The 9,345-nt window shown below is 61.7% G+C and overlaps 1 protein-coding gene across 1 annotated transcript; it reads left to right on the top strand.

Annotated features, from left to right (window-relative positions):
* The first annotated feature begins 5,494 nt into the window (after positions 1–5,494).
* METRN (meteorin, glial cell differentiation regulator) lies at positions 5,495–9,185 on the top strand. The gene is given in 8 exon segments (XM_036083173.1): positions 5,495–5,578; positions 5,711–6,015; positions 6,196–6,266; positions 6,269–6,309; positions 6,312–6,395; positions 6,398–6,611; positions 7,442–7,501; positions 7,585–9,185. Coding segments are annotated over 8 exon segments (1,176 nt in total). The 3' UTR covers positions 7,902–9,185.
* Positions 9,186–9,345: the final 160 nt, after the last annotated feature.

Raw genomic sequence — 9,345 nt, 5'->3', positions numbered from 1 at the left:
GCTCTCCCGTGTGGCAGGGGCTGAGGAATCACGGTCTTGCCCTAGTGCGGACTCTGGTCAAAACAGGGAGCTTGGTGTGGGCAGTCAGAATGGATGCATGAAGGCCTTTGGGGTGCCTGGGACAGTGTTGTCTGACCCGTACAGTCACTTGTGGTGTGCAGGTCCAGCAGGCTGACCTCCCAGTTCAGCCTCCACACGTGTGGACCCCAGCGGGGATGGTGACCAGCAGGGCGGGGCTTCACCTCCTGCTTCCAGGCTCTTCTGTCCCTCAGCAGGTGCCAGGGCCTCGGGCAGAGAGCACGTTCTGCCCTCAGTGGGGCCCGAGAAGTCTTCCCGCCTTGGACGAATCTGAGCAAAGAAAGACCTTGTTTCGGAGGAATGTGGAAGTAACCTCCCCAGTACCTGTGGGTGCCACCCCCTCCCCACCGCTGTCACCCTGCCCTGTACCAGCTGGCTTCTCTTTCTCCACCACAGCCGATGGGCAGCTCCCGTTCTCCCCGGTGCAGGGGCATCGCTTGGCAGTGTAGACACAGCCTCCATGCTCCCAGGGCTCTGTCTGCTCTTTGCTGTGGCCCGAGAAAGCCTGAGTCTCCCGCACCACTGACCGCAGCTTTGCCGGACACCTGGTCCCTTGCTCTTGGAACTTCAGCCACCAGGGCCACATTCCTACCCTTGGCATCACCTCACCTGGAGCGCCCCTCACCTGGAGCACTCCTTTACCTGGAGCACCCCTCACCTGGAGCACCCCTCACCTGCAGCACTCCTTTACCTGGAGCACTCTTCACCTGCAGCACCCCTCACCTGGAGCACCCCTCACCTGCAGCACTCCTTTACCTGGGGCACCCCTCACTGGGAGCACCCCTCACCTGCAGCACCCTTCACCTGCAGCACCCCTCACCTGGAGCACCCGTCACCAGCACTCCTTTACCTGGAGCACCCCTCACTGGGAGCACCCCTCACCTGCAGCACCCTTCACCTGCAGCACTCCTCACCTGGAGCACCCCTCACCTGCAGCACTCCTCACCTGGAGCACCCCTCACTGCAGCACTCCTTGTCCTGATGCCTGGACACGGAGGAGTCTCCCCAGTGCAGACTGCAGGAGGTTTCCAGTTCTTTAGTCATGGGAGGGTGAGGAGCAAAAGGCTGTTGGTGCATCCCACCCTGAGACCCTCCCATGAGAGAGGGGGCCACTGTCACCTCAGGGGTTGGGTCTGCCCATGAAGGGTCAAGCCTCATGGCTCCTGAGGACTGGGGCAGCCACTCTGGACTTCCTGAGGCTCTTCACAGGAGGGTCCTCAAGCTGCTGCTCTGGGGGGCTCTGGGTGCATGTGCTCTGGAGCCACCTGCCTGGCTCAAATCCTCCTCTCCATGGGGGCGGGGGGGGTGCTCAGGCAAGTACTTCCCCTCCTGGCAAATAGGTCTGGGGTCCCCGGGGGTGCCCTGAAGGTCAGCGCGGCACCTAGGACAGCATAGGCGGTGAGAGCCGCATGTCTGATTGTAAATGGCCCACTGTGAAGCCTCCTGCTCTGGAGGCACAGGGCCAGATGGACACTGCAACCCTCCCTGCCCCCACGCCCCAGCGCCTGGTGGGGGGACGTGTGGGGCACGGGGGGTGCGGTCAGCTGTCCTCGCCGCTCAGCTGCCAGAGTGGGCGCCCGCAGCAGTGAGAACGGGGAAGCCCGGGTGGCCATGGTGACTGTGGGCATCAGGGTGTGGGCCCCTTGGCTGCCTGCCGACTTCTGCCTCCAACCTTTCCTCCTCCCCGGACCCAGGCCCCACCCGCCAGGGGCAGAGGGGCGGGGCGGCCAGGGTGGAGCATGACTCAGGGCCCAGCTGTCACCACGGCAACCCCGTCGCCTAGCAATGGCCGTCTCCCAGGAACGGCTGTCTCCTAGCAATGGGATATTTTCCTGGGCCCTGGCTGGAGCCTAGCGGTTATTTTTAGCTCAGCTGCAACTCAATCTGCAGCTGCATTTTTGGCTCCTCCACAAGATGCAAGGTGTGTTGGGGGTGGATTTCTTGTCACAGGGAAGAACACATCCCCATGACAGGAACCTTGCTGCCACGTGTCTCCAGATACAGCATCCATAGGTGGGCAAGGCCAGGTTCCGCTGGGGGTGAGGGTCAGGGGAATGGGGTGCAGCTGGCGGGGAGCCAGAGGAGTTGCCAGACACGACCATGTCCCTAATGGGGTCTCTGGGCAGGCTGGTCACTCCGGAACCCTGGGACTCCCTGGGTCAAGCTGGGTAGAGGCAATCCAGGCCAGTGCTCATGGTGGGCACCACCAGAGCCCATCACTGGGCGGCCCAGGTGCTGGCAGGCTCCTGGCACCCCCTGGCATTTAGTTGGGGAACTGTCTCTGCTGACCCCAGCCCTCAGCCCCGCCCCAGGGGTGCAGCACGCTGCTCTGGACCAGCTGGAGCAGCACACACTCAGCTGGTCCTGGCTGCAAGGGTCTGGGTGGCCGCGGGCTCAGCTGGGGACTCGGTCAGGGCTGGCCTGTTTTCCCCCCGCTGTTGCTGAAATGAGAGCCCACGTGGGTCTCATGCAAGAGAAACACCTTGACTTCCTTCTCTGGGCTGTCTCATCATTTCAGCCCGGTTCACTGTCTCCTCCAGGCCAAGTCCTAGCTCTCCCATGGCCGATGGGCCTGGGGCTGGCCCTCCACTCCTCTCTCACTGGCCACCTTCTTGGTTCCTGGTCTGCCCTCAGCTCCATACTGTCCTTGGGACCCTCGCCCTGTTTCTTGGACCTGGGCCGTCTTCCTGCCCTCATCAGCCATCAGATCTGCCCCGCCTTCCTGTCCCCCCCCTCCCCCCCGGGTCCTTGACCAGCTCAGCACCTGACTTGGTCATGAGTGCTCCTTCCTTATGCCTCCAGTACTGCAGGCTTCCGGTCAGGTGCCCTTTGCCGTTTGGGGTCACCCCCCTGCTGGAGTGTGGGGCTCAGCTGAGATGCAGCTTGTTGCCCCAGCATCAGCTGCAGCCCCTGCCAAGAACTAGGGTTTGGGTGGGAATGAAGAGAGGCCCTTTTGGAGGGTCAGGACCCTGACCCAGGCCTCTGGCCCAGGGCCTGTGAAGGAGCCCCCATACTGAGCATAGACACTGGGGGAGTTGCCTGAGGTTTGGGGTGTCATCCACTCACCCATTCGCTCACTGGTGCACACGCTCCTTGCCCGTGTGTTTACTGAGCACCTGCAGTGTGTCTGGTCACTGCCGATCCAGGGCAGGCATGGCCTTCTGGGCTCCCTGTCCCGTGGGCAGCAGATCTTTGATGGCTAACGCCACCCAGGTACTTTGCTGTTGGGGGACAGCACCTGTGAAGACAGGTGGCCCCTGTCCAGGTTTTCTGTGGGTGACATTTGGCATTATCACGGGCCCTGGGCAAGAGGCCTGGGCAGGGGAAGCCTGGTGATGAGGAGTGGCCCAGGGCCACGTGCGTGCCCCTTCCAGACCAGGCCACTGGCCAGGAACCCTTCCCTCGCACCCACAGGCATGGACTCATTCTCTGTGGGAAAGCTGGCAAGGGGGGCCAGGGGCCCCAGGCCGGCCGGGGTGGGTGACTCCTCGCACTGCCGCCAGAGGGCGCCCAGAGCCACCATCTGCCTCAGAGACCTGGGCAGGGGCTCGGGCCCCAAGGCCAGGTCAGAAGGTGGGAAGGGGACACGTGCCCCTTGGCCAGGGCAGCTGTGGTGCTGACCGGAGTGCCCTCTTTCCTCCTCCTCCTGGTGCCTCTTTTACCTTCTACGTGCCCAGCACTGGCCCTGTCTACCTCTTGCATTTTTACTTTACTTTTACAATTATGCATCCTCACCATTTTTTTTTTTAAAGATTTTATTTATTCATTTGAGACACAGAGATACAGAGAGAGAGAGAAAGCATGAGCAGGGAGAGAGGCAGAGGGAGAAGGAGAAGCAGGCTCCCTGCTGAGCATGGAGCCCGACGCGGGGCTCGATCCCAGGACCCTGGGATCATGACCTGAGCTGAAGGCAGACGCTCAACCATCTGAGCCACCCAGGCGCCCCGCATCCTCACCATTTTTAAGTAAGTGCACAGTTGAGTAGTGTTTGGCACATTCCCATCGCTGTGCAGACGGCCCATCTTTCCATCTTTCCACCTGAAGCCCTGTCTCCATTACACACCCTCTCCCCACCCCCTGCTGCAGCCCCTGGCACCCACCACCTACCTTCTGTCTCTATGAACTTGACAAGTCCAGGGCTCCTAGCGGTGGAATCATGTGGTATTTGTCCTTTTGTGTCTGGCTGATTGCACTCAGCAGAATGCCCTCAAGGTTCATCCGTGCTGTGGCAGGTGTCCACATCTCCTTCCTTTTTTTTTAAATTAAAAAAAATTTTTTAATAGTTTTTTTTTTTTTAGATTTTATTTATTTACGAGAGAGAGAGAAAGAGCACGAGTCGGGGGGGGGGGCAGAGGGAGAGGGAGGAGCAGACTCCCTGCTGAGCAGGGAGCCTGGGACGTGGGGCTCAATCCCAGGACCCTGAGATCATAACCTGAGCTAAAGACAGATGCTTAACCAACTGAGCCACCCAGGGGACCCTAGATTTTTTATTTTTTTATTTTTATTTTTATTTCTTTAAAATATTTTATTTATTGATTTGTCAGAGAGACACAGAGAGAGCACAAGCAGGGGGAATGGCAGGCAGAAGGAGAAGCAGGCTCCCCACTGAGCAAGGAGCCCGATGTAGGGCTCGACCCCAGGACCCCTGATCACGACCTGAGCCAGCCAGGCGCCCCCAAATCTCCTTCCTCTTTAAGGTGGAATCATAGTCCACTGTTGGACGGACCGCATTTTGTTTATTCATTCATCTGTCGATAGACACTGAGGTTGCACCTGCCCTGTGGCTGTTGGGATGGCAGCTCCTCACTCTCGTTGTCCAGAGCAAGGGGTCTCTTGTAGCCTGTGGGTGTCTCACCCTTCCCCTTGGGGCCACCTCCCTCATCTGTCAGCCATGCCCTTCAGGCTCAGGGGTAGCTGCAGGGCTGGGGTAGGTGAATAGTGGGGTGGAGGGCTCACACCCATAGGTGGCAGAGAGTCTATGCAGTTTCCTGCAGACCTTGGTTAAAGCTCTCAATGACCCCAAGGATTCGAGTACGTGGTTGGACTCCTGGCTTTGTGCCTAGGGCCTCAGTGATCTGACCCAGGGATTTTACCCTGTTCTGGGCCTTTGCCTAGGCAGTCTGCTCCTCTCCCCTGCCTGGAATTCTCCCCAGTGCCTATCTGGCTCTCTGTTCCACCCCTCCCCTCAGGGGAAGTCCTTGCTACCAAGAAATCTCTGGGCTCCCAGATACTCCCCTCAGCCTCCACCTGTCTTGGCCCCATTTCAGCTTGTCTGGACCTCCCGGGGGCCTGATTCTGGAGCTCAGGGCTGTCCTTTGGCTTCTGCTTCTCCATGGTGCCCACCGGCCCAGCATCTGGCCCCTCATCCCTAGGTGCCATCTCTTGGGACCAATCAGCAGGGCCAGGCTGGGGCAGCATGGAGACTGGAAGCCCAGGGCCACTCTTGGAAAGGGCCACCCGAGATGAGCCGCTCTTCCTCCTACCCCCCAGACAGGTTCCAGTGGGCTTTACTCCCACCCCTATCCCGGCCTATGGCTCGAGGACAAGGGCGCATACGGCAATGCGGGGCGGGGGGTGCGAGAGGGCGACACAGCACACAGAGCCTGGAGCTCTGTCCTCCGCGCCACCATAGCCGAGGCTCGGCCTCCCGCCCCCACGAGCGCCGCTGCGATTGGTGGAAAGTTCCTGGGCCGCGCCGCGATTGGCCGTGCCCGGCCCGTCGCCTCCCGCTCTTGGCCCCCACGGGGCTGCGGGCCAGAGGTGGGGCGCGGGCGGAACGGTGCGCGGAGCCGGCCGGAGCCCGGGGTGCTCCCGCCGCCGCCCCGCCCGCCCGCGCCAAGGCGCTCCTTGCGCTGCTGGGCGCGCGCTCTGCTCGGGCCTCCTGGCCACCGCCACCTGCGCCGGCTACCCGGAGGACCGCTGCGGCTGGAGCGGCAGGTACGAAGCCCCAGAAGGCCGCGCTCTGGGGCTGTGGGGCCCCTCCGCGCCCCCGGGGTCCAGAGAACCAGGTGGACGCAGCTGCTTCTGGCTTCGGGGGAGAGTGCAGGACGAGGGGGCTGCGCCGGGGGCGGACGCGAGCCGCCCGCCTCAGCGCCTCTCGTCCTGTCCTGTCCCCAGCGGCCTGACCCAGGAGCCGGGCAGCGTGGGGCAGCTGTCCCTGGCCTGTTCGGAGGGCGTGATCCAGTGGCTGTTCCGGCCGGGGCGCTGCGCCTGACCCTGGCCAGCTCCGACTCCCGACTCCCTCAGGCGCTCCAGCACCGCCTTCCTTGTGCCCGGCGCGGTCCTTCGCAGGCGCGCAAGTCTTCGAGGAGCCGGCGGGCGGGCGGGCGACGCCCTGGAGCTGCTGCTGGCTGAGGGTTTGGGCCCAGCGCGGGGCCGATGCGTGCGCTGGGGTCCCCGTGAGCGCCGGTCCCTCTTCCTGCAGGCCACCCAGCACCCAGACATCAGCTGCTGCGTGGCCTCTTTCCGCTTTGAAATGCACGAGGACAGGTATCCAGAACTGCCTCCACAGGCCCACGGTCTTGGTGCTGATGGTGAGTGATGGGCTGGGTGGTGATGCGCCTGTCATCCCCATCGTACAGAGGGAGAAACTGAGGCATGAGAGTGAAGTGGGTTACTAAAGATCACACAGCTAGTGAGGACAGGTCCAAGAGACAGAGAGAGGTGTGGGCAATCTCTCAGGATTCAGCTTAGGGAAAGGGCGGGCAGGACTCTTGGTCCTTGAGGGGTGGGGGGAGGGGATGATGGGGGACAGAATCAAAACCTCTAGCCAAAGCTGTCCAGGGCTCCTTGGCCCAGCAGTGACCTCCCTCCCTTCCCCCAGTCCAATACAACAAAAGTCCAGTGTGTGTCTGGTCACCATGGAGATGCTGCCTTGCCTCCCTGTAGGGCACCAGGCCCAGCTCTTTACTTTCCTAGAACGTGGAGCCTGACCCCACAGGGGTTGGGGGTCTTTCTGTTCTGCATTGGGCCCCAGGCCAGAGACTCCAAAGCTCACGATAGCCTCCTGCCACCCACCTGGGTTGGGCTGGTGTCTTTGGGCCCAAGGATACAGCTCTGGGAAGCCACAGGGGTGTGCTGGTGTGCACACGTGAAGATGGGTGTGTGAGAGTGTGCCCCTGGACACCCACCCCCAGTGCGTGAGTCCTCGTGCCCGTACGCTGGGCACAGCCCCTAGACCCATGTCTGTGCATGTGTGAGCGTTCAAGTGTCAGGTGCCCACATGCTCCCTCCGGTCCCCAGTTGTCATCAGGCAGGGGAGGGTCTGGTGGCCTGCCCTTTCCCTCCTGCCTCCAGCTGGGGGCGGCCTAGGGTGGTCCAGGAGAAGGCAGGACCTACCCTCACCATGTCCCCTTCATGCCAGGTGCCTGCAGGCCCTGCAGTGACCCTGAGCTCCTGCTGGCCGCGTGCACCAGCGACTTTGGTGAGTGTCTCCGCCGTGGGGGGAGCCTGGGGTCCACCCTCCATCCTCCCCTGCATGCCACTGGCCAGTGTGTCTCCCCACAGTGATCACTGGAACCATCCACAGGGTTGGCCACGACACAGAGCTGCAGGAGTCTGTTACCGTGGTGGCGGCTGCCCATGTCCTCTGACAGACACTGCCACTGTTCCGGGTGGGGGAGTCCGGGGGCCACGTGCAGGCCTCCATTCACACCCCGCTGCACTTCAGTGTCCGCACTGGCCCCGGCCCCTTCCTCTTCATGGGCTGGAGCCACTTCGGTGAGGCCTGGCTGGGCTGTGCACCTCGCTTCCAGGAATTCAGCCGTGCCTCTGCGGCTGCCCACGCCAACCACCTCCACCCCTGTGAGGTGGCCCTGGACTGAGGAGCCTGGGAGCAGGGCACTGAGGAGGGGCTGGTCGAGGGGGAGTAGGGAGGGGTCGCCTCCAGGTGGTACCAGCTGCTTCTGAGGTGAGAGTGATAACCAATAAGAACACTGATTTCCTTAGCCAGCGTAGATGGAGTGTCCCATGCCTGAGCTGGCCCTTACCTCCTCTGAGCCTCCACAGCCCTGGGACTGCTCCGATTTCTGCTGCAGAGTAGGACACTGAGGCTCAGGGCAGTGGTGCCTTGTCTAAGGCCACCCAGCTAGTGAGTGGGAATGGCCCAGGCCTGTGCCTTGGGGAGGAGCTGCTGCTTGGCTTGGGGGGAAGCAGGGAGCCTCCCCTCTATGTGGGAGTGGGAGTGGAAAAGGGCTGTAACTCCCAAGGTCTGAGGTGGGTGGGGTCCCTTAGTGGGGGGCAGGTAGGCAGACACCACTCCTAGCCTGTGAGGGAAGGGGGTTGCAATCTGGCAGGGTGCTGGACTTCTTGCTGTAGTCCACTGGGAGCCCAGCAGAGTCATCCTGGCCCCATCCCAGCCTCGGGGAAGAATGGGCCCCTCTGTCCGGAGGGCCTTGCGACGTGCAGAGCATCCCTACATGGCTGGAAGCCTCGGGGGAGTGGGGCCTCCCCTGTAGAGCCAGGCATGTTGCCCATTTCTGGAGGGCAGGGGCATACGATGGGGTCTCTAAGGAACCTTTCCTGCCACTGGCCCTATTGTTGCTGCCTCTGCCTTCCTCCTCAGCCTCAGCCACACAAAAGGCCAGTGCAGTTTGGGACAAAGCCCAGGGCCCTGGGCTGAATGCCCCTGGGGTGGGGGTGCATGCAGGGGCTCCTAAACTGGGGACAAGCTGCCTCTGCTCACCCCACCCCCACACTTCCCAAGAGAGCCAAAGCTCAGGTTGTGGTGGGGGGATGCATGGGCTGATGCGCTGAGCCCCAGAAGCAGCGTCCCATCCTTACCTGCCAGTCTACACTAAGGAAGGGGCTGACAGTGAGGATGGAGGCCAGAGGCCGTGTCATCTTTCAGGCAGGAACTGAGGCAGGGCCCCTTCCTCCAGATTCGGCTGACAATTATGGGTAGGGGAGGTAGGCTCCTGTGGGTTTCTGCCCACCTGCCCCTGCTGAAGTTCACTGCTGCTCCCTTCTTCCCGAACTCCCAAACATGGGGTGCTCCGTTTTCCATGCTCAGGCACTAGACTTCTCCTCCTCACCGTTAATATTCTCTCACTGGAGAGCTGGACCAGCCTTGTGGCTTTAAAAACCATCAGGATACTGATGACCCTACATTTTGATCTCCAGCCTGGACTTCTTCCCTGGTCTGCAGATGGCTGTCTCCCCATCTGCCCCTTTCCCCTCACCAAAGAGTATCTTAGCAAAGAGCAGAGAAGATGAGTGTACACTTCTGATCCTCCTCCTCCTATCGGGAGGTTTTTGCACTGTCCAGAC

Source organism: Halichoerus grypus, chromosome 6, assembly GCF_964656455.1.
Source record: "Halichoerus grypus chromosome 6, mHalGry1.hap1.1, whole genome shotgun sequence".
In the NCBI taxonomy this organism is placed as follows: domain Eukaryota; kingdom Metazoa; phylum Chordata; class Mammalia; order Carnivora; family Phocidae; genus Halichoerus; species Halichoerus grypus.
This window is presented reverse-complemented; position numbering and strand designations above follow the sequence as displayed.